A 26,698-nucleotide genomic window follows, 5' to 3' on the forward strand; every position below is an offset into this window, starting at 1 on the left:
ACGCCCCATATCTGGAACCTTCCGTCTCTCCACGGAGCCTGGCTGCATGTTGCCTCTGGATTGGTCATTGTGTCTAGGGGTTTTCTTACCTTTTTTAAGATGAGAAAAATATATCCAAGTTCACATTGGCATTTCTAACGCAGCTTTACTCTTTAGAGTTTTTCCTAAATCTTTGATTTTATACATGCATATCTGTCTCATGCCCCGCATCCTGGCTCCTAGCGCCATCGGCCGTCTGTTTGCTGTCCCCTATGGCACGCACAGCACTTGGAGAACACCACCACCAGTAATGAGCCACGGCAGGTGACTGAAAACACTAGGAGTTTTCTTGGTAGGTCTGTCTGTTCTCAGGGTGCGTCCCACTGGGGACGGACAACCAGTTAACGGAACAGTTCTTTGTTAGGCTATGCTTGCCACTTTGATGTTAAGTTTCTTAGTTTCATTTTGGTTTCAGTTTTTAGGCATTGAAAAATTGGATTTAATTTTGTTTTATGTATGTAAAGTAGTCACTTGTTTCCAAGGTCAAATGTACCAAGCAAGATAGATTCAGAGATTCGGGGCTTCTGCCCTGTCCTCTCCCTCCCCCTGTAGGAAACAGTGAGAAATACGGCTTATACTTTCCTTTAAAAAGTATACGTGAATACGTGTCTCTGTGTGTGTGTGTGTGTGTGTGTGTGTGTGTGTGTGTGTGTCTGTTCACCAGGATCTATGCTTCTCCATCTGGCTTTTGTCACTGGGCAGCGTGTGCTGGCATTTGCTCTGCAGCGGTGCGGGGAAGTGGCTTCACCCCTGCTCCCAGCCCCGGCCTCCCTCACTGACCAGGTGCTTGGGGTTTACTCAGCCAATTTCATGTTGACGTACATTTGGGTGAGATGGTGTTTTAAAGAAAATGGTGGTTTTTTTTATGGTATTTACCCCATGGGTAATTCTTTTTTTCTAAGGAAGCTGAAGATTCTTGACTTAATGTAAAAGGAGTATCTTGTGCTTAGAACCAGCTCAGAATTGTCACACGTGTTTGCAACACTTACCTGTTTAATTTACTCTTCATCGTTTTCCATTTACAAAGTTTTGGTTTATTCACCTTTGAGGAGCTCATTTCTTTGAAACGCTGAAATTTTTTAAAATTTAAATCCAAGTTATTTAACATACCGTGTAATAATGATTTCAGGAATAGAATTTAGTGACTCATCCCTTACATACAACACCCAGTGCTCATCCCAAGAAGTGCCCTCCTCGGTGCCCCTCACCCCTTTACCCATCCCCCCTCCCACAACCCCTCCAGTAACCCTCTGTTTGTTCTCCATATTTAAGAGTCTCTTAGGCTTTGTCCCCCTCCCTGTTTTTATCTTGTTTTTGCTTCCCTTCCCTTATGTTCATCTGTTCTGTGTCTTAAAGTCCTCATGTGAGTGGAGTCATATGATGTTTGTCTTTCTCTGACTAATTTCACTTAGCATAATACCCTCCAGTTCCATCCACGTCATTGCAAGTAGCAAGATTTCATTCTTGTTGATTGCCAAGTAATACTCCATTATATATATAAACCACATCTTCTTTATCCATTCATGCATTGATGGACGTTTGGGCTCTTTCCGTACTTTGGCTACTGTTGATACTGCTGCTGTAAACATTGGGTGCATGTTCCCCTGCGAATCCGCATTTTTGTATCCTTTGGATACCTAGTAGTGAAACACTGAAATTTTATCCTTAATTTCCACCACCAGCTACTTATCAGTGGATTGCAGACTCTCTTGCACCAAATAAAGATTATTTGAAGCCGTTTTCAGTATAGAAAGAGGAAGAACAAGAAATTAGTGTCCTCCCCACCCCCTCCCCATTTAGAATGGAAGGGCTCCTCAGGGCGGACAATAACATAAAACCACTGATTCTCAACAGGAGGGCTTGTGAAAAAGATTCTGGAGACCAAGAAAGACTATGAGAAGCTTCAGCAGCCGCCCAGACCTGGAGAGAAGGTAAGTAGGGCTTTCTGCAGAGGCTGCACACACTTAGAAGGTTCCCCCCACCTCCTCGGCCGGGAGGATAGAAAACTCGGGGCTCCTCCAGTGTGTCCCGGGTGGGGCCGCGGCCTCGCCTGGGGGCTCGGGAGTCAAGGCCAGAGGCCTGTTCCGCTCTGACCCCGTGGCCGTCCCCTTCCTGCCTGGTGCATCCCGTCTCCCTGCTTGCAGCGTCGGGAGGCTGGCCGCCTGGCCCTGGCCGATGGCAGGAGAAGAGCCTGGGCAGCTTCCGGTCTGGCTTTTCAGTCTACCTGCTGTTAGTATGTGCCCTCCAGCGGTCTTGCTTACCGGTGTGGGACGTCCTTTTGTCGGGACCCACGGGCTTCCTGCCAGCTGCCACCCCTGGGTGTGTGACGCTGGGGTGCCTGCTTGCAGGCCAGGTGCCTCCAACGTCACGGCTAGGTTTCTGTTACAGCCACTTTAAAAAATAAGAGTGCATCTTCACTTACTGGTTTTTTAACAGAAAGATGTTTTTTGGATAGTTTTGCTGGCAGCCAATAATTCCAATAAGTTTTACACACACACATGCACACGTGGATAATTCTGCCTAAAACGTCCTAGTTTGTCATGAAGATGTGGCCCGAAGCCGCCAGTGAGAAGACTGGTGAGAGTGACGTTCGAAGGGCGCCTGTAGTGTCACGGGGAGGGGGAGGGGCGGGGGGTAATGCTGCTGAGGCCTCGCTGGACAGCCCCCGCCGCGCTGGCTCCTCTGTGGCCTGTTGTCTGTTGCTGTGGAATTTTAATGTGTCCTGCTCCCGTTCAGGCCTGCGGAGCTGGCCTGGTGTCCCTGGCCGTGGCACTTGAATGTGTCCCTCCAGGCTGTTCCTGGAGGTAACCTTTGAGGCTTCGCTTGGTTTAAATTTTATGGCCTTGCTTTTTATGCAAAGCACGGAGGTCTGTGCTTCAGACTTCCTCGGAAAAGTCCACTTCAGAGTAGGTATTTTGACTTTAGAAGATACAAGGAAAAAAACGTCCTTGTTTGGTGAACAATTTGCTGCTTTAAAAAAAGTACAGTTAGTATGGGGGTGCCTGGGTGACTCAGGCGGTAGAGTATACAACTCTTGATTTCGGCTCAGGTCCTGATCTCATGGTTGTGGGATCGAGCCCCTGTTGGGCTCTGCGCTGGGCGTGAAGCCTGCTTGGGATTCTTGCTCTGCCCTGCCCCTGCTCCTGTGTGCACAGGAGTGCTCGCTCACTCTCTCTCAGAAAATAAAAAGGTACAGTTTATTTTTTTTCTCATTATCTTTAACATTTATTTTTGAAAGAGCACAAGTGGGGGAAGGGCAGAGAGAGAGGGAGACACAAGATCGGAAGCAGGCTGCAGGCTCCGAGCTGTCAGCGCAGAATCTGACGCGGGGCTTGAACCCACGAACTGCAAGATCATGACCTGAGCTGAAGTCGGTCGCTCAACCCACTGAGCCACCCAGGCACCCCAAAAAAGTACGGTTTAGTAAGTGTTTCAAGGTCTGCGTATTACAGGCAGGGGAAACGCATGCTGCTGTGTTTTCTTTAGTGTGTTGGTAAATATCAGGTTTACATTTCACCGACTGGTCTTCTAAAAACCTCTTAGAGTTTTTTAAATAAAAAAAATTAAAACACACCGGAAAAGCTGATGTCTTTTCTGCCTCCGCCCCAGGCCCATTGTCCCCAGGGCAGTCACAGGGAAGAGCTGGTGTGAGCCTTACTTTATAAGCAGTTCCTACTGCTTCGGGGGTTTTCGGTGCTTCCCCCGGTGCTGGTACGTTTGCTGGTCGCTTTCTTCAGGCCGCAGTGTGCTTCTGAGACCTTCCCCGTTTGGATACCTGTGGATCTAGCTTGTTCCTTTTAACTGGTAACTAGTATTCCGTGGTTTATTAATTCCTTTATTGACGGATGTCGTGTTGACTCCGCCTTCCACTGTTGTGAACACACCTCCATGTCTCCAGGCAGATGGGAGCCAGTGTCTCCGGGAACCGTAGTCAGCCAACATTTTCTGCAAAGGGCCACGCGGTAAATATTTTAGGCTTACGGGCCATACAATCTATTGCAGCTTCTCAGCTCTGCTGATAGCCTGAAAGCAGCCCTGGGGAGGACAACAGGAGACTGGGATGCGTGGCCGTGTTCCAATAAAACTTTATTCACAGCAGCGGGACCCAGCCTGGGGCTGGGGTTTGCGACCTTGCTTTAGCGTCTGTGCCCAGACCCAGAGGTCCTGAGCGTGCACAGAGCTTTGATTTCACCCCATACCGCCAAATCATTCCCCGACTGGCTACACTGATTTACTCTCCCAGTGGAGTGAGACTCTATTTCCACACGTCTGTGCCATCCACAATCAGGATGGTGAACGTGTGCGTCGCCCTCCACAGTGGTCTGTGCCCTTCGGAATCCCTTCCGGCCACCTCTCCCCACGCCCCGCTCCCGCCAGGACCCGCCAGCTGCTCCTCTGCTCCTGGTCACTCTTGTTTGTTTCCCAGAATCGCAGATGGTGGAGTCACATGGCGTGTGCTCCTTTTCGGTCTGGCTTCTTTTCAGTCATCGTGTTACTTTGAGATGTATCCATTTTTCAGCATGTGTCCTTTGGCTTGCTGAGTCGTAAGCGCGTTGTAAGATACACCCACTGCAGTTGTATGGATTTATCATCCTCTGTAGTGGGTGTAGCCATTTGTCAGTCGATGAGCCGTCGGGTTGTTTCCAGTTTCGGCCAGTTACACTCCCTTCCGAGCCCTTGTGGGGACAAACACTTTCGTTCCTTCGGGTGAACACCTAAGAGTAAGATTGCTGGCTCACGTGGTAAACGTATATTTATCTTTTCGGGAAACCGCCGGGCTCTTTTCCAAAGTGGTCACACCATTTACATTTCCACCACAGCAGAGGAGAATTCCAGCTTCCCCACGTCGTCGTCAGCACTCGGAACGGTCAGTCTTTCTAATTTTTTGTGTTTTGATGTGCGTTTCCTCAACGGCTGATGATTATTCTCTCTTCACTGCTGGTTCCGCCTCTTGCTCTTTTCTTCCTATCGAAGTCTTAGTGTTGCTAGCTTTTCTGTTCTCTTGAACGAATCCTTTCTTTTTGTTTTGCCAAGTCAATTTCTTGAGTGAGTATATTCCGTTTTCCTATTTCCTTTTTGAGTCTCTTTGGGTAATTCATACTTGAATCAGTTAGGATTAGGTTCACCTATGAGTGAAGGAGAGATCGAAAACATTAGTGGCTTAAATGACGTGGAAAGTGCTTTAGCTCCTGAGTCAGAGTCCGGAGGTGGCGCCTGTGTGACCCCCGTGCCTCAGGGCACCTCATGGGCCAAGGTAGCTGTCCCAGGTCCATCCAGGACTGCCTGCCAGCCAGCAGGAAGGGGAGAAGGAGAAAAGCATGCCCCTTTCCTTCCAGACTCTTTCTTGGAAGCTGTGCCTACCGCTTCCACTTCCGCGATAGCGGCCAGATCTTTGTCACTAAGGGGCCGTGAAGTGAGATCTTCATTCCAGAAGTCAGCGTGCTCAGTTAAAAATCGAGGTTTTCACATAGACGAGAATTTGCCAAAATTCCTCACTGCCTGGAGTGCTCAGAAGATGATATTTGCAAGGCACATGGGTGAGTGGAGGAGGCTGGCTGCCTGGCTAGGGCCCGAGGGTTTCTGGAACCAGCATCTCCCACATGCGGGCTGCACATGGGGCAAAGAAGCTTTGCTGTAGAGGCGAGAGCGGAAATCGGCGTCCCCTGGCTGTGCCTTCTCCAGCCTTTCTCCAGGCAACTGTTGCGTCCACGTTTTCCAGAGTCGTGACATAAACGTGTTTCAGCTGTGCCTTTGTGATTTTAAAAATATGCCTATAGTTACAGTTTTCCTTTTCTTCCCCAAATTTTGTGTCTTTTTACCTTGAGACTTTAAAGAAACAGTTGAAATAGGCACCCTCTAGCAAAGGATCAACTTTTGGTTTTGTAGATAGACACTTTTGTTTTCATTTCATTGATTTCTATTCTTTATTTTTCCTTTTAATTTCCTTGGTTATTTATGTTTTTAGTCCTTGTGTAAAATACTTAGCTCTTTTATTTTTAGCCTTTATATTTTATTTTATTTTATTTTATTTTATTTTATTTTATTTTATTTTATTTATTTATTTATTTTTTTGAGAGAGAGAGAGAGAGAGAGCATGAGTCGGGGAGAGGGGCAGAGGGAGAGGGAGACCGAACTGGAAGCAGGCTCCACGCTCAGTGCAGAGCCTGCCTTGGGGCTCAACCCCACGACCCTGGGATCATGACCTGAGCTGAAATCGAGAGTCGGACGCTCAACCGAGTGAGCCACCCAGGTGCCTGAGTCTTTGCCATTTTTAAAAATTAATTAATTAATCTACCTATTTTAAGTTTATTTATTTATTTTGAGAGAGAGAGAGAGAGAACACAAGAGTACAAGAGCAGGGTTGGGGCAGAGAGAGAGGGAGAGAGAATCCCAAGCAGGCTTCATTCTGTCAGTGTGTAGCCCAGTGTAGGGCTTGAGCTCGTGAATCGCGAGATCATAACCTGAGCCAAAGGCGGGCACTTAAGCAACTGAGCCACCCCGGCGCCCCCTGAGTTCTTGTCATTTTAAACAGATATATTTAAGGCCGTACATTTCTCTTTAAGCATGGTTTATCTTTGAATTTTTAATATGAATATTAAAAGTTCCTTGAACTTTAAGATGAAATACTTTATTTCTTTTTATCATGTGGGTTATTAAGGAGTCTGTTCCATAGCTTTGAAACATACGGGTTTTTAAAAAGTCTTTTTACTGGCGATTTCTAATACAATTTCACGTTCAAAGAATGTGGTCTATATAATATCGATTATTTGGAGTCAAGCTTTCTCTGAGGCCTAGTCTGAGGGCAGTTTTCACAGGTGTTCCGGAAAGCTCGCAAGGTGTGTGTACCTTCTGTACTTCGGATCCAGACTCCAGCGCGCCTGGTTTGCTGAGAGGCGGCTGTAAGAATCTCTTCGAGCTGCGTCGGCCGCGTCTGCCTGTTGCCGTTACTGGTTTATACGTACCCGTCGTAATAGTAATTGCTTGCCTTCTCTCTCTCTCTCACTTAAAAATCAAATGGTAGATGTTTCCTCTGCTTTTCACATAAATTGTAGTTGCCTTTAGTCTCGGTACTTTGTATTTTCTTTGGAGGCAGCGTGTGTTTTCAGCATGCCTGTAGCCCAGCTGTCTCTCCAGCCGGTCTTTGAAGTTGTGTTGGAAGAAAAGCTATTTCTTATTGCACTAATGGACTTGAATAACACATTATAGAATAAATATGTGCATCAGGCCGCTTTGGGCATTTTCTTCATTGTCCTGACCAACTTGCTCTCTTTTCAAGAGGAAATATAAACTCTGCTAATAGGAAGATGCTAAGCCCATGCCAGCATTTTTTTTCCTTCACATTTATGAAGGGGTTTTTGAAAAACAGCCAGAAGAGCAGTTTTATTGGTGTTTCTTATGCTTTAAAAATACTTGCTTTTTGAACGTCATAAATAAGATGCTTGAGAGTGATAGGGGGCAATTCAGAGACGGTTCCCTCACCGGGAAGTGCTGCTCGGGGTTTCTCGGGCCTGCTTCTGTCTCCTACGTTCTCTTTCGGGTTTCTCCGCATCGTGTCCGTTCTAATCGAATGTAAATTTTAGATCCTTTTTCTTTTCATTCAAATTATTTTTTTTAATTTATTTATTTTGAGAGTGATGGTGTGAGTTGGGGTGGGGAGAGAGAGAGAGAGAAAGTGAGAGAGAGAGAGAGAGAGAGGGAGGGAGGGAGGGAGGGAGGGAGAAAGAATCCCAAGCAGGCTCCCTGCCACCAGCCCAGAGCCCAGTGTGGTGCTTGAACTCCTGATCCGTGAGATCATGACCTGAGCTGAAATCAAGAGTCAAGACACTTAACTGACTGAGCCACCCAGGCGCCCCTCATTCAAATTCTTTATTTTGAAATAGAGTATTTCTCTTAGTGGATTTCTTTTTTAGTTTATTTAAAGTTTTTGTGACTTTACTCTCTTCACCTTTTAAAAAAAATTTTTTTTAATGTTTATTTTTGAGAGAGAGAGAGACCAAGAGTGAGTGGGGGAGGGGCAGAGAGAGAGAGGGAGACACAGAATCCAAAGCAGGCTCCGAGCTGTCAGCAGAGAGCCCGATGTGGGGCTCAAACTCACAACCCGTGAAATCATGACCTGAGCCAAAGTTGGACACTTAACTGACTGAGCCACCCTCCCCTACTCTCTTCACCTTCTTTCTTGGTCACATAAAGTGTGTCTTCTGGAGGTTGTACATCTTTTCACATGTGAAGTTGGTGTGTGTGTTTAATTTGACGTGAATGTATGTGTTTTACTGCCCTTCTCGGTGAAAGTTGTAATGAGGGACTAATGTAGCTATCAGCTGTCTATAGAGATTACGGACAGTCATCTGAAAGAAGCATTTCTTTGGGAATGTGTGTCTTGACTCTTGACATGACCTTTTTTTTAATGTTTATTTTTGAGAGAGAGAGAGAGAGAGAGAGAGAGTGGGGGAGGGAGAGAGAGAGAGGGAGACCAAGAATCCCAAGCAGGCTCCACACCGACCGCGCAGAGCCCGATGTGGGGCTTGAACCCATGAACTGGGTGGGGAATCGTGAGATCATGACCCGAGCCAAAGTTGGATGCTCAACCTACTGAGCCACCCAGGCGCCCCTTGAAATGACTCTTGACGGATGAAATGACCTTATCACGCACATGTTGTATTTTAGCTACAGTAAGTCGTATATAGTGAATAATTGTTAGCTAAATTCTTACATGAACATCAGGGATTTCTATTTTATTCCCTTAGCTTGGCGATCTGAATACATCTTTAAGTTATGTCTCATTTTGGTCACTAGGTGGTGCAGTTTCATCACAAATACTTGAACCCTGTCTGAAAAATGCTCTTCAGAATCCCCCCCTTAACTGAAATTCTGCACCTGATAAAAAGTATGTTTAGTTTGGATGTTTGTGGTCCCAGTATTACTGGGAAAATAGAAATACTGTTTCCATTTAAATTGCTATGAAGGAAACAAGGGACACATACTACGATATTCTTCACTGATGAGACTTCGGTGGCCAAACAGGGAACCACTGACCCTGTCTTTAGTCAGAAAGGGTGAGTTTTTGTTTATTTCAGGAAATAAGGCCATCGCTTCATGTTCCCAAGAAGTGCAGTTTCTTCCAGTATGCAGGCTGCGCATTTTAGATTTTGGATATAAAACTAGATTGTCACCAGCAAATTATCAACAATATCACTTAAAAATATTTACAGACACATGCCATGGATATATCCTAGACTGTGAAAATGGTTTGGAAACCATCAAAATGTCACATGTATGTGAACTTTGTGAAGATCATTACGAGTAAATAGGCCTTCTTTGTATAAACAAAGGTCATAATGTGGATAAAGTGTCAGAGTCCTTTTCCCGAAAATACATATGTGTGACTTAAAATTGGATTGCAAAACTGTGACTAGCTGTAGCCTTAAAAACATTTCCAACTCAAATACCCATCGTCTTCTGTTTCGTACGTTCACTCAGGGAATGGTAACACAAATAAAGATTTTATTTTTACTCAAAACGTCAACTTGAAATCCGTATCATTATATTTGTCACTTTTCTAGATTTAGTCAGTTTTGGCCTGACCAGTCATTGTGGCCTCGTGTCCATCAATATCCTATTTGCTTTGTGTAAACAAGTCTTGAGTTTGACTTTCACAGCCTGAGTCTGGGGAGTTGGGGGCTCAGTGCAGGTGCCGGTGTTGACACATGGTCCCTGCAGCACGTTAATGAGGGATCGAGTTCTAGCCTCGGGAAGAAAATCAGTTGGTAAGGATTAGAATGCAGATCGAGGTCAGTCACAGTGACCATAATAGGTGGGCGAAGCTCAGCGGACCCCAGTGCGCTTGTGCGGAGAGCAGTCGGGAAGCAGTTCTAGAAGCTACGGCCGCCCAGTGAGTGTGGGCCTGCCGCGGGGGAGACTGGTGAGGCCCCGGCCCTGCTGGAGAGTTCTCTCCGGTTTGCAGAGCCGTGAAGACTTTCAGAAGTACCCAGTGAGACCTCACGAAGGTGTTAAAGGGAAAAAGACCCTTGGAGAGGAGAGGCTTACCCGCAATCGGGCTGAGCCTGGGCGAGCCGTTGGCGTGGTCTGGCTTCATTCTTGGCTGGGAGCCATGTTGCTGGGCAGGGGCCCTGGGGTCTCTGTTTGCCCGGGTTGAGTGGGGGTTCCTCAAGTGACAGCGGTGAGGAGAGCCACGGCAGCTCTCCCCTCTTGGGTCTCGTCCCCACACGTGACCACCTCCAGTGTCACCCTGGCGTCCAGCACCCAGAGGGTCGGGGTGCCCAGCACCTGGCCCCAGGCCTTGTGCTCCAGGCCTATGTCCCATCTGTCATCTGGCTCCTGGGCACAGGGTCTTAACTCAAGAAGGCACACGGGCTCTTCGGCCACAGCAGGCGGGTCTCAGATTTCCAGGAAGCCCCGCATGTGTTAGGACACAGGCCCTGTCGTGCGTGGAGCTCTCGGCTGTAGGAGGAGCAGTTGTTTCCAGAGTTATTTTCATCCCGAAATTCCATGTTTCTTGGCTTCACTTTAGACAAATTTATTTCTTGGTGACTTTTTTCCTTATTCTTATTTTTGTCCTTTCTAAAACATACACATTTGTGCTCATTGTTTTAAGTGAGAAATGCATTTGTTTTATTTTCCGAGTTCCCATCTGTGTTGTTCCTGTCTGTTTGCTTCTGACTTGAGAAGCAGCTTCCCGTGAAGCACTCTGCTGCCCGAGGGACAGGCTTGGCGGATAAATGACCCGTTAACCCGGGCGACATGGGCTCAGAAGGGGCCGACATGGCCAACCAGTGACATGGCTTTCTCGCTTTTCTCTGGGAGATGGGTTTCAAGGCAATTTTTAGGGTAAAAAACTGAAATGCTTGACATCACAATACATACTTGGATTTCCTACTTGTAGCAGTGATGCACGTATAATTTTTCATATTGGAGCATCATCAAGGTTTTCTGATTGAATTCTCCAAACCTTTCTTTCTGGCCAAAGACCCCTCCCCACCAGCCGGGACCCCTTAAATAACTAACAGAGCCTCTTGGAAAGCCTTCTCACCGAGGCCAGGACTGACAGCCACTTCGTGAAGAGCTTGCATTATGTCAGGGTTTTGCTCTACATAAGCCTTAAACTTCACAGAAAATTCTTGGGGCGCCTGGGGGGCTCAGTCGGTTAAGTGTCTGACTTCGGCTCAGGTCATGATCTCAGGGCTAACGAGTTCGGGCTCTGCGCTGACAGCTCAGAGCCTGGAGCCTGCTTCTGATCCTGTGTCTCCCTCTCTGTCCCTCCCCCACTCACGCTCTCGCGCTCTCTCTCTCTCTCTCTCTCTCTCAAAAATAAGAATGAACATTAAAAATTTCTGATTTCACAGAATATTCTTAAATCCCTTACAAGGAAAAAAATTAAGATAAAACAGAAATATGTTTATTTCAGACATTTGGTTTTCTGTAAATTATGAATAAAATACACCGCATGTTAACGCATGGTCTGAAGTTCACTGTTATAGGTGTGCTTCCTGTTACAAACACGATGCATTCAAAATGTTTTCTTCATTAGGTTTTGAAACTCAGGAGTAATTTCCAAATACGCGTATTTTTGGTACTCACTAGGTTTCCAGGTAGCTTGTGAAAGCTTTATTGTACTACAAATAGAGTTCATTTGCATTGAAAGATGATAGAAAATTATGTTGTAATTGTAACAAATAAACCAAATGGACTTAATCATTTTACACAGCGTTAAAAGCAACTTTTGAAGAAAAGCAGATTTAGAAGCAGGTCAAACATTTTAAGTTGTGAGGGGCACTTTTGGGAACTTTCAGATCCTCCCGAGATCTGATTGATCACGGTGTTGAAGGTCCTGGCAGAGCATGTCGCGTTGTCCTCGCGGGGTCTGCCCTGCTGGGCCCACTTGGGGCCTTGTGGGTTGCGCTCAGCCTCCAGCAGGTGGAGCGGCCCCCGGTCTGGGAAGGAAGGGCTCCTCCGACTGCATGTCCCCGTGCGTGGTAGTGGCCACCATAATGTCCCAACGCTCGGCCAGCTTCGCTTGGGTGTGCTGCGGCTCAGAGAAGGGCCCCTCACCCCCACCCGCAAACTGCTCAAGAACCAATGGCCGACCTCATCCCTGAGTACTTGACTGATTGCTGCAGACTGGGACTTTCTGCATCAGCACCCCAGGAGCCCGGGCCTCCCAGCGCGCCCTGCATAGAAGCGCCCAGCCTGGAAACAGTGCACCCTCTGCACTTCTGTGACCTTGTCGACCTTGAAGAGGGTCAGCTGTTTCGTGGAGGGGCCCTTGGGCTGGGGGTAGGGGTGGCGGGGGTTGCTCACGGTTAGATTCAGGTAGGGCCTCTGGGGCAGGAATCTCCCAGAAGGGAGGTGGCTGATGGCCCAGCATCCGTCCCAGGGCACGTTTCCCGCCACCCCGTGACTGCGGTGCTCGCCCGGGTCTCCCCACGCGGAGGACCCTGTCAGGCTGCCCCACTGTCTGCCTCCTTTTCCCCCTGTGATGACTCGCCTTTTCTGGAAGGTACCGTGAAGTGTGAGTGTCCTGCTCTTACTCTCAGAGTGACCTCTTGTTCATATCATCGCGGGCTCACGTGGGCGGGGTTCCTCGAGGGCGTAGACGCTCTGCCTCCTGTGTTGGTGCTCACGGTGTGTCCGCTTTGTCCAGTGGGGGCCCCTTCAGGTGGGCGTCTGCGTCCTTGCCGGCTGCTCTGGCTGCCTTCTTAGCTCACTGGGGTGTCCAGCGCCTCCTCTACTCTCCCTGCCCCCGGAGCCGCCATTTCTCCTGCTCCCTCTTGGCGGAAGCCAGATCTGCTGTCTGTGTGCCCACTGCCTTTGTGGTGTGTCAGCTCCCAGGCCCGCTCAGTGTCTGAGCCACGGGAACTGTGTGTGTGTGTGTGTGTGTGTGTGTGTGTGTGTGTGCGCGCGCGCACCATGGGCATCGGGCTAGTTTCTTCCCTTTGTTTATAATTCCCTTGTCCGGTCATGAGGAACATGTTGTTGTCCTCAATAGATCGAGTCGGTGAATGAATCCTGTGTCTCCTGTTGCTGCTGTCACCGCTGTCCCGGGTGCATGTCATCTACACCCACCTTGGGCTCCAGCAACCCCTGCCCCGTGGGCAGGCTCCTCATTGCTGCTGGGCTAGCCATTTTCCCCGGATAGGACTCCCTCCACCCTGTGCTGGCTGCTGCACCCCTCCCCCACGTGGATGTCCTGACTCCGGACCTCTGGCTCTCCCCCTCCCCCACGCGGATGTCCTCACTCTGGGCCCTGTGGCTCTCCCCTCCCCCACCCTGGTGCAGGTGCTCCCTCGATTGGCCCATCTAACGGGCTTTGGAACTGAATGGTTCAGGAGGAAAGAACCACCAAGGACTTTCCCTTGGAATAGAATCTCGTCAGGTGGAGACCTATGTCTCTTCTGTGGCTGGCAAGGTCCTAGACGAAAGTTACCCTTAACCTGTTGACTAGATGAATTTCAGCGAATTAATTAAACACAAGTCACAAGAGACGGGTAAGTGGACGGGAACAGATGATCATGTATGAGGCAGCACCTGGCAGAATGAACTAAAACCCTGTGCGGAAAGACAGTGGAAGTTTTCACGATGCTTCTGGAGGAAAAGGGGACCTGGTAAGCAGGTGCCGTAGCCTCGGGGAGCCCCACACTGACCCCTCACCTTGTGTCCTGGTGCAGAGCCCTGCATGGCCTGGCCCCAGGCCTGGGAAGCAGGCACGGCTGTCTTGCGCCGTAGTTTTCTGCCCCAATGTGGACGTTGTAGTTTGGACGGTAATACAGATTTCAAAGTAAAGTGTGATGAGAATGGTAAGTTTCTGACCTAGATGGGATGTTGAACAAAGTATGGTTTTTTAGAGGCACTTGGGTCCTTTCACAGAGAGCGAGCACTCAGCCTGCTGTGGGTCTGCCCTTAAAAGGGCTTTTATGTTCCAGGAAAGAACATATTGTGAGAAACAATAGGTTCTTTTCAAAAAAACCAAAGTCAGAGTTGCTTTTAGATTTGCTCTGCAGCCCTCACTGCTGGAAGAAGAGGCAGCTGGGGCTGCAGGCTTGTAGGGAAACAGGTGGGCTCGGGATTCTTACTATTTAGTCACATTGGCTTTACAGGTGTAGAAGTCAGGCAAGATCTACCCAGATGTTGGACGGGCTCAAGAAACATTGCTCTTGGATTCTCGAAAAAATAAATTGCCTAAGACCTAGTTCACCCAGAGAACTAGGAAAAGCAAACGTGAAAAACCCACACCTCTGCAGAAGCAGGGGGCAGACCTGTGCTGACGGGTGCAGGGGCCACCTGTCCCCTGGGGTGTGTAAGCACCTGAAAAGCTCCAGTCCGACCTGAAACACATAGTATAAAATTCGCAGTAGGGGGGGCGCCCGGCTGGCTCAGTCGGTTAAGCATCTGACCATTGGTCGCGGCTCAGGTCATGATCTCACAGCTCGTGAGTTCAAGCCCCGCGTCAGGCTCTGCGCTGGCAGCATGGAGCCTGCTTGGGATTCTGTCTCCCTCTCTCTCTCTTCCCCTCCTCTGCTAGCGTGTGCTCTCTCAGGAGTAAGTTTTGCAAAGAGAAGAAAGGCAGCCAGCCTGGCCTGAAACACAGTTTTATGGAAGAATAACATAAGAATCGACGGTAGAGGGCCAAGGGAGGTAAAGTCACATGAAAATCATCATTCAGAACTTGCCCCCTTCACTTTCTTTTAGGTGTTTTTTGATGACTGAGTTCTTAGTTTTAATGTAATTAAATTGCTCGGCCTTCACGCTTACATTTCATGTTTTTGGTGTCTTAGTTAAGAAATCCTCCTCTGTCCTAAGGCCAGAAAGATACTTATTCTCTTTAAAAGATGAAAACTTTGTTTTGACACTTCAGTCCTTAATCCACCTGGAATTGATTTTCCTGTGTTGTGTTGAGACAGAGGTGCTGTTGGTTTTTTTCCCAGTAGGAATAACCAGCTTTTCATCCTCCCCACATGGCTCCGTGATGTTACCTCTGCTGTATGCGAAAGTTACGCGTGCCTGCGGCGCTCTCTGGATCCTGGACCCCAGAGCTTAGCAGGCTTTTTCTAGAAAGGGTCGGCACGCACGCATTTGCAGCTGCGAGAACCACGCACGCTCTGTCACCGGTCTTCAGCTTCGCGGCCATAAACAGCATGCAGACGGGCGAGTGTGGCTGGGCTCCGGTAAAACTTTATTTACGGATGCTGAAAGGCAAATCGTCTAGAATTTTCATGTGTCCCAAAATACTACCTTTTCGATATTACTTTCAACTATTTGTTTTGTGAAAGCCGCTCTTCGCTTGTGGGCTGAACCAAAAGAAGAGGCCGTGGGCCCGGCTGCAGGCTGCGGTCTGCTCTCCCTGGCCCTGCCCGATTCCACACAGCTTCGATCAGCTTTACGAACAGGTCTTGTGACTGGTGATGTGCCTCTTCCCGGTCCTTACCTCCCATAGAGGTACTGTAAGCAACTTCTTTTTTTTTTTTTTTTTAATTTTTTTTTTTTAAACGTTTATTTATTTTTGAGACAGAGAGAGACAGAGCATGAACGGGGGGAGGGTCAGAGAGAGAGGGAGACACAGAATCGGAAGCAGGCTCCAGGCTCCAGGCTCCGAGCCGTCAGCACAGAGCCGGATGCGGGGCTCGGACTCACAGACCGCGAGATCACGACCTGAGCCGAAGTCGGACGCTCAACCGACTGAGCCACCCAGGCGCCCCATGTAAGCAGCTTCGTGAATGCCACAAAAAAACCCTCTTGGGAACTCAGCAGGAGTGTTGGTGAACACAATCTCTCCGTGTATTTGGCCTCCTCTGATGCCTCTCAGTGAACATCTGTGACTTCTTTCTGTGGCGCTTGTGCCCATCATTTGGTAGGTTTGTATCTGGGCACTCTAGAGGTTGTTCTGCTCTTGGAAAGACTCTGCTTTAGATTTTTTTCCTGGTCATTGGTGGGTACAGGCTGTTGAGTGCTTACGATCACTTCCTTGATAAAACTGTTGTTTGAAAAAGACGTCTGTTGATCCTTCTGTATTTCCTGTGCCATGGGAGCAGCTGGATACTAACCCAGAGAGGAGTGAGGTGCAGACAGGTACTGTTGTCACCCCTGGTTTGAGGCGGGGGCATCAAGGGGGACTTGTCTGGGGCCATGGGACTGCTGAGAACCAGAGCCCGGGTGCAGGTGCAGGCGTGTGGCCCGCGTCTGAGCTCCTCCCCTGCGCTGTGCCTGTGTCGCCGTTGCCCCGAGACCCAGTGGCCTTGTTCCTCCTCTCCGGTCCTCACGCTGTCCTCACCGCTGTCCAGTTACTCCCACTGGACCTCCAGTTCGAGAGGAGCGATAACAGCGATAGTAACACCTTCTTCCTTTCTGATTTTTAGTAACAGTTCTGGAATTTACCCGTTTCCGACTGACTTAATGTAGCATCGAGCAACCTAACAGACTGACAAAGTCTGATTTTTTCCTCCTATGGGGCTTTCTCATGAATGGGCGTTGAATTTTATTGAATGCTTTTTCTGCATTGAGGTAATTCCGTTTATTTCTTTAGTTCGCTAAATGGCATTTATAGCTTTCTGATATTAAGTGATCGTTCCATTTCTGAGATGAAACCAACATTGCTACACTGTCTTCTCTTTTTCATCCATTGGTAGATTCTGGTTGCTAATTAGTATTTTTCTGTTTATATTCGCGGATGGGATGGGCCCATGATTTTCTTTTCCTCATATGATCCTTATCTTGTGTTAGTCCCAAGGTGAAGAGTGAACCAGGGAGAGTTCTTTTCTGTGTTCTAGAAGATACAGTAGATGATGGAAAGAAAGGTATGTTTCTTGACATTTTGGTAGGACTTGTCCATAGAACCATCTGAGTGTGATGTTTCCTTTATAGGAAAATTTTAGGCTACTGCTGTTATTTTTATATTAATTATGGGAGCATTCAGGCTTTCTGTTTCTTCTTGAGTCAGTTTTGGTTATTAATTTCTTTTTAAGTCCTCAAGTATATTGGAAAGAAGCTCTTGATAGAATTCTTTTAACATCTGCTTTATTTGAAATTCAGTTTTGTTCTGTTTTTAATAATGCTACTAATCTGTATTTTTTCTGCTTTTTTTGAGGCAGTGCTTCCAGAAGTTTGTCTGTTAGTCTTTTTAAACCAATAGTTTTTGGTTCCATTGACCTTCTGTTTCGTATCTTTGTTCTTTTCACTGATTTCTCCCGTTTTCTTAATTTCCTTCCTTGTCTCTCTTTGTGTTTATTCTGTTGTCCTTCTGATTTCTAAGTTGGACACTTACATTACTAATATTTGTTTAGCCTTTTTTTAAACCTTAATATGAACTTGATTTACGATTACAAGTTACGGTGTTTTGTGAGTCCGTATTCCCTCACCAGCCATTTATTTATCACCTGCTGATTGTTGGGCGATCTCCCAGGCTTGTAATCAGAAGTGGATGTGTAGCGTTACCAAATGTCTTTTTGGCAGCTGTTGAGATTATCATCTATTAATAGATTCCTAAAGCTGAGCAGTTCTTACGTTCCTAAAATAACCTTTGCCTGGTCATAGTCTATTAATTATCCAATGCAAAACCATATTCAATTCGCTAATATTTAATTTATTTTTTGTTTGTTTACATTTTATTTATTTACTGAAGTAATCTCTACACCCAGTGGGTCTCAAACTCACAATTCCAAGATCAGGAGTCACATGCTTTTCTCACAGAGCCAGCTAGGCCCCTCAGTTTACTAATATTTTTAAATGGAAGTCTATATTCAAGTGACATTGGCCTGAAGTTTTCACACATGTGTGTGCTGTTGTTGCCAGTTGTTAGGAACATGATTATGTTCATTTTATGTAATTTTGTTAAGTTTATTTGTTTTGAGAGAGAGTGAGTGAGCAGAGGAGGGGCAGAAAGAGAGAGAGGGAGAGAGAGAATCCCAGGCAGTGCAGAGCCTGATGTGGGGCTTGAACTCATGAACCGTGAGATCGTGACCTGATCCGAAACCAAGAGTCGGACACTTCACTGACTGGGCCCCCCCGGTGCCCCTATGCAATTAATTTTTATAAAAGTTTTTCCCATGCCCTAGAATAGTGTAAGTCAGAGGAGTGATCTGGTTCACGGAGGTCGTGGAACTGTGGGGCTGCGTGCCCTTCCGTCCTCTCTGGGGGTGCGTCTCCCCAGGGCTGCTGCTTAGAAGCAGGAGTTCACTTCCTATTCGATGACGACTTGAGGTCCAGCAGCTCGGAGCCTGCGTGGTTCTGTGGGCAGCCGTTGCCGACACGGCCCGGGTTCCTTTGCTCTTGCCTGCGGGGCACGTGGGTGTGAGGCCTGGGGGCCTGGGAGAGTCCTTCTCCGGTGTGCTCCCAGTGACTCCTCGTGTTGTCCCCCTTCCGTCCTGGCCCCAGGAGCCCTGGGATGAACAGAGTCCAGCTGCCCTGTGGCAGGGGCTCAGCAGGATCCCAGAGTTACGCGGTTTGTTCCTCGCGGGTACTCCAGCTGTCCTTGGAAAGTAGGGAGGAGCAGGTGTCTCTACATAATCAGGGGCCTGTTTTCCTGAGGCCCAGGTCTCTCCCTGCTCTCGTCTGTGCTGCCGGCCCAGAGTTTTCTGGAGGCAGGCTGCTGGTATCTCGGGCCTGCTGGACTGTAGGAGGACCTGTCGGAGAAAACTCCTATTTCGCTTAGAGACCCTTCCCGTCACCACGCAAGTCCCTGCACACAGGCCGCCCTTCAGAGGGGCCTTCCCTGTCCAGCGGCTCCATTAGTCCTCCCCCCATCCCATCGCCCACCAGTCTCTGACCCTGCTCGACCTCCTTCCCCGGCGTCCACCGCTCACTGAGACTGTGGCTGTGGTTTTGGATTGACTTTTGGTGGCTGGAGGAGTCGGGCGTGGCGAGCACAAGCCAGAGCTCACCGCCTCGTCTGCGCCAGTGGGTCAGGGCACCTGCCGCACGTGGTTGCCAGCGTGGCCTTGCCACTTGCAGGGGTACTTGGGACCTGACTTCCTGTGTTTGAATTTGCCTTTGCTCTTCTAGTGTTTCGACTCACTCCGTACAGTCTCCACTAACCCCATGACATCTATTTTCCGCCGAAGACCTCGGATAGCCTGACTTCTCGTTACAGGCCTGCGCGTTTCTTTGCCAATTCACGTGCCGACCGTTAACACGCGTGGCCTTCACGTTGCCAGAGACTGCCGGGTATGATTGATGGTGAATTCGATCTGGTACTTCGGGGCTATGAAATACAGTCAGAATTTAGGAGGTTAAATATGTAAAAGCAGAACTGGAACCAGAACTGTAAGAAAGATTGTAGCAGTAAGCTTGGCAAAGAATGATGAAATCTAAAATAGCAAATCCAATTAGTTAATAAAGGGATGGAAATAAAAAGCAAAATAATTTAATAATCTTGGTGGTCATTTCCAGAGATGATAGGGAAAAGGGAAAAATACTTAAAAAAATTTTTTTTTAATGTTTATTTGTTTTTGAGAGACAGAGAGAGCGTGAGTGGGGGAGGGACAGAGAGAGAGAGGGAGACACGGAATCCGAGGCAGGTTCCAGGCTCTGAGCTGTCAGCACAGAGCCCAACGTGGGGCTTGAACTCACGGACCCATGAGATCATGACCTGAGCTGAAGTCAGATGTTTGACTGAGCCACACAGGCACTCTGGGAAAAATACTTTTAAAGTATATTTTTAGGGACACCTGGGTGGCTCAGTCGGTTAAGCATCCGACTCTTGATTTTGGCTCAGGTCATGGTCTCACAGTTTGTGAGTTCAAGCCCCATATCGGTCTCTAAGCCTGGTTGGGTCTCTCTCTCTCTCTCTCTCTCTCTCTCTCTCTCTTTCTCTGCTCCTCCTTCCCCCAGTCCCTGACTCACGTGAGCTCTCTCACAAAAATAAATAAACATTAAAGTGTATTTTTTTTAAGTTTATTTATTTTTGAGAGAGAGAGAGTGCGAGCCAGGGAGTGGCAGAGAGAGAGGGGTGGGACAGATGATTCAGAGCAGACTCTGTGCTGACAGCAGAGAACCCAATGCAAGGCTTGAACTCACGAACTGGGAGGTCGTGACCTGAGCTGAAGTTGGACACTTAACCGACTGAGCCCCCCAGACGCCCCTAAAGTGTATTTTTAAACTCGGATTGTTTGTGGCCCCTGCCTGTAGCATGGAAAGTGATCGTAAAATGTAAAGCAAGTGAACTTGGAATCTTACGTCCTTTGAAAGGTACTTACAGGTACGTCTGCTTAGAGCCACTGGTGCATTAGGACCATATTATTAAATACTGGTGCCAGGGCCCCTCCTCAGACCCATTAGATCAATCTTTGGGCACGGTCCTGGCATCGGTAGCTTACAAAGTTCCCCAGGTGATTCTAATGCACAGCCAGGGACCAGAAGCTGCCGTAGAACTTCTGGTCCAGATGGTGCTGGGCCCCGGAGGAACAAGGTGGGAAGCTGCCTATGCCGGCCTCTGGTTCCTGTGCACAAGGCTGATCACGTCAACCCCTCCAAAGACCCCCCGGAAGTCTTAATGCTAGGAGAGGACAGAGCCTGTCCCTGCCTGGGTCCCTGGGTGGTGGCGCTAACTGGATCTGGCTCATTTGAGCGGGAAGCTATGGAGGTGAGGCCGATATTGAAGCTTCTTCCTAACCGATAGAAAGCGTGCCCTGCTGCCCTTGCCCGGTGGCCTGGGTGTGGGCCAGTTATACATCTTCCCTTTGCTCCCACGAGTGGATGGGGACCTGGACGGATCCCTGGATGACCCATGTGCCCAGGTTGCTGTGTGAGCACCAGGGATGAGCCCATCCCTCCCTGAGCACATTCGCTGATCTCATGGCGCTCTGCCCTCCGGGTAGCACTGCTGTGAGAGGCCCGCACACACCTGGTGATCTCTGAGCCCCGAAACCTATGTAACACACAGGCGTAAAGAGACCAGGGGAGTGTGTGGTGGGATGAACGTGGGAGAGACGCGTGTCCGTGACTTCGATTGCATGCACATGTGTGGGGCGTGCGTAAACGCTAGTGCGGCGGCAGGAAAGGTCTGCAAGGACCTTCCTGGGAGCGACTTCTGCGATGATCTCAGTTCTTCCCAGTCTGTTAAGTCTGCTCCTCTGGTTTGGTTTGGTTTTCCGAGGGTTCTCCTGGAGTCCGCTGTCCTGTTCACAAAATGCCACCGGTTTTCTCGCCACAGACAGCATGCAACATGGTGCCTGGTGTCTTTCGGGGCTGTGTGCATGGAGCTTCTGGGGCTAAGCAGCTGGGGTCCAGAAGCGATCTTCCTCCCCTGGTCGGCATTTGTGTGGCACGTGGGTGCTCTGACCTGGGGTGCATGTGTGTTTACAGTGTTCATGTCCTCTGGATGAGCTGGCCCTCCTCAGCAAATAGTGACATGACCTTCTTTGTCTCTCGTCACAGGTTTTGGCTAAAAGTCTGTTTTGTCCGCTGTAATACATGTGGCCTCTCCTGTCTTTTGGTTTCCATTTGTAGAGGATCTTTTTCCATCCTTTTGAGCCAATTTGTGTGTCCCTAAAGCTACAGTGAGTCTTGTCGGAAGCATATGGCTGGGTCTCGTTTTTTTAATCCGTCCGGCAACTCTATGCCTTTTGATTGGAGAATCTAATCCACTTATATTTAGAGTAATTGCTGATAGGTAAGGATGTACTAATACCATCTTACTGTTTCCCGACTGTTTTGTAATTCTCTTGTTCTGTTCTTCTCTTGCGATGTCTGTTGTGAATTAATGGTTTCCCACATGGTATGCTCTGATTCCATTCTCTCTGTGTTTTGGGAATCCACTGCCCGTTTTTACTTCGTGGTTACCACAAAGCTTACATAAAACATCTTATAGGTAAGGTTGTACTTTGCACTGGTCATAAGCTAACTTCAAAAGCACACAAAAACTCTTTTTAAAACCCTTTGACTTCCCCCTTTTTAGGTTTTCAGTGTCACAGCTCAGCTCTTTATATTGTGTGTTCATTAACAAATGGTTATGACTGTATTTTTAGTACTCTGTTCTTTCACCTTTATACAGAGCTAAGTGGCTGACACGCCTCCTCCCGGCAGCGTGAGGGGCCTGAGTCTGGCTGCTCATCTCCGCCAGTGTTTCCTCGGCCGCGCCCACGTTCTCATCTGCGCCTTTCACTGCGGCTTGGTGACTCTTCTCGGGATTTCCTGTGAGGCGGGCCTGCTGCTGGCAACCTCCTCCTCTCTGTCTGGGAACGTGTTTGTCTCCTCGCCTTCATTTCTGAAGGACAGCTCTGTGGGGTCGTGTTCTCATGGGCACTTGGTGTCTCTCGGCCTCTAAACGTATCCTCTTGCTCCCTCCTGGCCGGAAATCTGTGGCCTTATGGGGTTCCTTGTGAGGTGCAAGCTCTTCTCATGCTGCCTTGAAGATTCCTTCTTTGTGGGTGGTCCTGTTCTGTTATAAGGTGTCTGGAGAGGATCTCCTGAAGGTGAGTTTGTTTGGTGAACCTCGTGAGCTTCATGAACTTGGAATACCCAGACCTCTCTCCAGACTTGGGACGTTTCAGCCGTTGTTTCCTTGAAGAAGCCTTCTGCCCCTCCTTCCCCCTCCTCCTTCTGGGCTCCGGTAATGCTCAGATTGCTTCATTTGATGGTATCCCATGATCACGTGGCCTTTCTTTACCCCCTTCACTCTTTTTGTCCCGTTCTGTTGTCCTCAGAGGTCTGTCCTGTAATTCACACATTCTTTCCTCCTGATGCATCATGACGTTGGTGCGCTCTCCGTCGTGTTGTTTTCATTTTGTTCGTAGGATCTTCCGCTCCAGAATTTCTGTGTGGTTGTTTTTTATGATTTCTCTCTCTCTGTTAAACCACTCATTCTTTTCATGTATAATCTTCCTGATTTATTGAACTGTCTTTCTGTGTTTTCTCGTAGCTCACTGAGCTCTCTTAAAAGACCCGTTCTGAATTCCTCACCAGGTAGATCGCAGATCTCCCCGTTTTGGGGTCAGTTACCGAACAGTTACGGAGATACTTGGTGGTGTCGATGTTTCCCTGACTGTCAAGTTCCTTGGAGTCCTGTGTTGCTGCGTTCCCCTTGAAGTAGCAGTGATCGCTTTCATCTTGCCTCACCGACTTCAGGAGACCCGTGACCTCTGTCAGCCCTGCTGGGGATTCAGATGCTTTTTCAGACCTTGTGTGGACCCACCTGCCCTGTGTTTCTTGCTCCCTCTTGGGGCAGAATTCTTGAGTTTCTGTTGCCTTCTCTCCACGCTGCAGTGCCCCAGGGCAGGCGGGCAGGCGCTGACAGCTCCCTTTTGCTTCCCCAGGGGCCGACTACAGCTGTTGTTTGTGGCCACTCCCTGGCCCGCAGATTCGCACTGGCTTTGCAGTTCTCTCTGGCTGGCTGTCAAAGCTTGCTTGTGTTGCCATCAGGAGTGCACACAGGGAGCCAGCAGCAGGGCGGGGGTGTGTGGGTGTGGGCCCATGGGGGTGGGGATCCACGGGCAGGGTGGATTTTCTGGCGGGGTCCGCAGTGCAGTAGGACCTGGGTCCCTCTGATGCCCTCCGAGAGTCCTGTCTGCCTTCTCCCAGCTGCTCCCTGCCCCCAGTCATACGGCTCAAGACGCAGTGGTCTGGCGAGGGTGAGAGAGATGTTGGGCCTCTTTGGCAGCGTCCTGCATGGCTGGGGAGGCCAGGTGCTCCCTCACCCCCTGTCACCCTGTCACTTTCCCCCATGGGAGAGATCACGAGCTGAGGTCTCTCCTGGCCCTCCACCCTGCCCCCTTGGAGAGGTGATGGGGGTAGAGTCAGACCGTTCCTCTTACCCTTCTCAATGCTTTCAAACTCGTGTGTGTGTGTGTGTGTGTGTGTGTGTGTGTGTGTATTTTGTTTTTTGTTTTTTTTTTCCTCCATCGGTGTGCTGGAACTTCTCTGGAAACCGGGGTTTCCACACAGGCTCTCTTCGTCCATGGGTAATTGTCTAAGACGGTTCCCGGCCCCTCCTGGAGGCTGGCCCTCCCCGTCTGCTGCCTCACGGAGGGCTCTCTGCCTCCTCGGCTCACCGACACCCTCACGCTCTGAGCCAGAGCCGGGAGATTGTCCCCACACAGCGAGCGAGGGTGAGGGCGGGCTGGCCCCCGTCCCTTCTCGGGCTCTCAGTCAGATGTGGGCTGGAAACAGCTGCATCTGATGTTTTGTTGTTTTCTAGTTGTTTCCTACTTCAGCTCCAGCCTTTCCATTCTGGCCAGAGTCTCCTTGGGATATTTTAACAGAATTATAGAACCCTAGAAATCATGGTTAGGAACTAATATTTTGTTCCTAAATCATGTATTTTATATAATTAAGAGTGAACTAGAATATGTTCTAGGACTGAAGATCCACCTCTATCAGATAAATATAGTTCTGTTTCCGTGAATAGCATTTCCTTTTCATCTCTGCCGCCACATCCAGGGAAGAGGCAGCCTTTCAGCTAAAACCAGGTGGAGGTCAGTGGTTGCAGCACCCTTTGACCATGGCTTACCTCCCAAGAGACTATTCTTGAACCAAAAAAAGTCACTAGTAAGTGTGTTATTTCTCTCTCTCTCTTTTTTTTTTTTTATCTTCTTTTAATGTTTATTTTTGAGAGAGAGAGAGAGAGAGAGAGAGAGAGAGAGAGAGACACTGTGAGCAGGGGAGAGGCAGAGAGAGAGGGAGACACAGAATCCGAAGCAGGCTCCAGACTCTGAGCTGTCAGCACAGAGCCTAACGTAGGGCTCCAACCCATAGACCGTGAGATCATGACCTGAGCTGAAGTCGGACACTCAACCGACTGAGCCATCCAGGTGCCCCGTGAGTGTGTTGCCTCTTAAGAAGACATGGCGTTTATAAACTTCAGCATCCTTTGCAACTAGAGCGTGCAGTGACCTGGGAATGGGAAGGTGCCTCCGTAAGAGAGCGCGTGTCCCATCAGCACCCTACGTGGCAGCGAGCAACTGTGTGTGTTCCCACCAGACTCGGGAACAGGGCTGCGAAACACAACCCTGTCCGACTATTCTGGGGGCTCTAGCCAGCACAGAAAGAGGCGAGGCGTGGAGTTCTTTACGGGGGGAGACGGGCTCATCATTAATTGAAATGACAGCAGTCTGCCAAGGAAATTGATCCCCAAAAGGTTAACTGTTAGAGAAAAAATGCATAGGGTGGCCAGTGACAAAATAAATATCCCAAGTCCGTGTTTTTCCTGCAAGTCAGCAATAACCCATTGAAAATAATGTGCCTGAAGTTCCTCTTCAGAACTGGGAACAAAAATGTAACTTACCAAGCCACGCATTTAACAAGAAGTTTATAGTAACTATTTTGAGAAGCCGCAGAATTTTACCAAGAGAGGCAAAGGGCCTGGAAAAAGTCAAGAGAGTGTTTCTGGGTGGGAAAATCGATACGGTCGGGATGTTATTTCCCTCGACTTACTGTATAAATTTAATGGAATAACAGTAAGCATTTAGTGGATGTTCTGGAGCTTGGCAAAGAATATTCTCAGGTTCGTCTGGGAATAAATATGTGGAATAGCTTTTCATCAAAATGTTTGAAAGGACCGGTTTTAGGCCAGTATGACTCTGGTTACTTTAAGTAGAGGAGAGATTGTCGGGGCTGAGAACTGGAGCTCTGCATTTCCCCGTTGCCTGCTGCCTTTGTCAGTCAGATCGGCTCCCTGTGGGACGAAAGATGGCTTGAAAACTATTTCCAATTTTCGAGGAAGTCAGAAAGACCAGTCTGAAGAGCCGTCGCTCCTGTGCTGTGCCCTAACCTGCAGCCGCTGTGGTGACCCCGCTGGGCCTCAGGCCGAGCCTCCTCACTCGTACTTGCCACAGACTTCCACGCGGTTCCTCCCCCGCCCCCCCGCCGTCCACGGCCGCCAGTGTCTGTGGAAGGAGCTAACGTGTAGCGAGCTCTGGTTCTGTGCCGGGTGCTACGAGGTCTGCTGTGGCGTGCGTTTTCCTCCCGTGGAGGTGTACCAACCAGTTCTCAGTCAGAGACCACTAGAACAACAGCTGCCGTTTCTAGAGCACTTGTTACGACTAAGGAGCTACAGACATCGCGTCATTTAACTTGACCGTAATTTATTAGATAAGCGCCATCCTCCTTTCCTAGGCCTGGAAACAGAGTCACAGAGTTATTGTGTCTGAGGTTGTTAGGCCGTAAGCGGCAGAGGCGGGTCGTCGCCCGCGTGGCTGTGTGGCCCCGTCCAGGCACGCGGCTTCTCCTGGAAGGTTTCTCTTAACAGCGTCTTCCTGACTGCCCGTGAAATAATTGAGAAGATTTTACCCGCAGCTGTCAGATTGTGGAAATGCCATAGGAGTTGATGTTCCTTTATATGCACAGAAACAAAATGCCGGTTCATGAAAAATATTTGCTGTCAGTTGGTACAACCATTAAATGGAAAACTCTTTGACGTTATGTCACAAAGGTGAAGACCTACACACCCTTTGGCCCAGCAATGCCCTTGGTCATTGCACATCCCAGAGAGTCCTGTGCACATGTGCATTGGGACATATATAAGATCGTCCACAGTGGTCTGTTTAACAGTTGTAGTAGCGACTCATTACTTAGCTGTTCAGAATAATCACTTTTCCTAAATAGTTATCGTCGGAGCCCCAGACCAAAAACAACCCAAATGTCCATCAGCAGTAGAGCGGGTGGATAAAATCATGGTATATTTGTGTGATGAAATACCTACCGTTCAGCAATGCAAATG

At 48.7% G+C, this 26,698-nt stretch overlaps 1 protein-coding gene across 6 annotated transcripts in view; it reads left to right on the forward strand.

Annotated features, from left to right (window-relative positions):
- The window catches only part of TRAF3IP1 (TRAF3 interacting protein 1), a 60,886-nt gene that overhangs the window by 24,244 nt on the left and 9,944 nt on the right, over nt 1–26,698 (forward strand). For all 6 annotated transcript variants that reach the window (XM_043578344.1, XM_043578340.1, XM_043578341.1 and 3 more), the window contains one exon: nt 1,894–1,970. In XM_043578344.1, the coding sequence (XP_043434279.1) occupies nt 1,894–1,970 (77 nt within the window). The remainder of the gene's footprint in view (nt 1–1,893; nt 1,971–26,698) is intronic.

The sequence above is a fragment of the Prionailurus bengalensis genome, chromosome C1 (genome assembly GCF_016509475.1).
Source record: "Prionailurus bengalensis isolate Pbe53 chromosome C1, Fcat_Pben_1.1_paternal_pri, whole genome shotgun sequence".
NCBI classification, from domain to species: domain Eukaryota; kingdom Metazoa; phylum Chordata; class Mammalia; order Carnivora; family Felidae; genus Prionailurus; species Prionailurus bengalensis.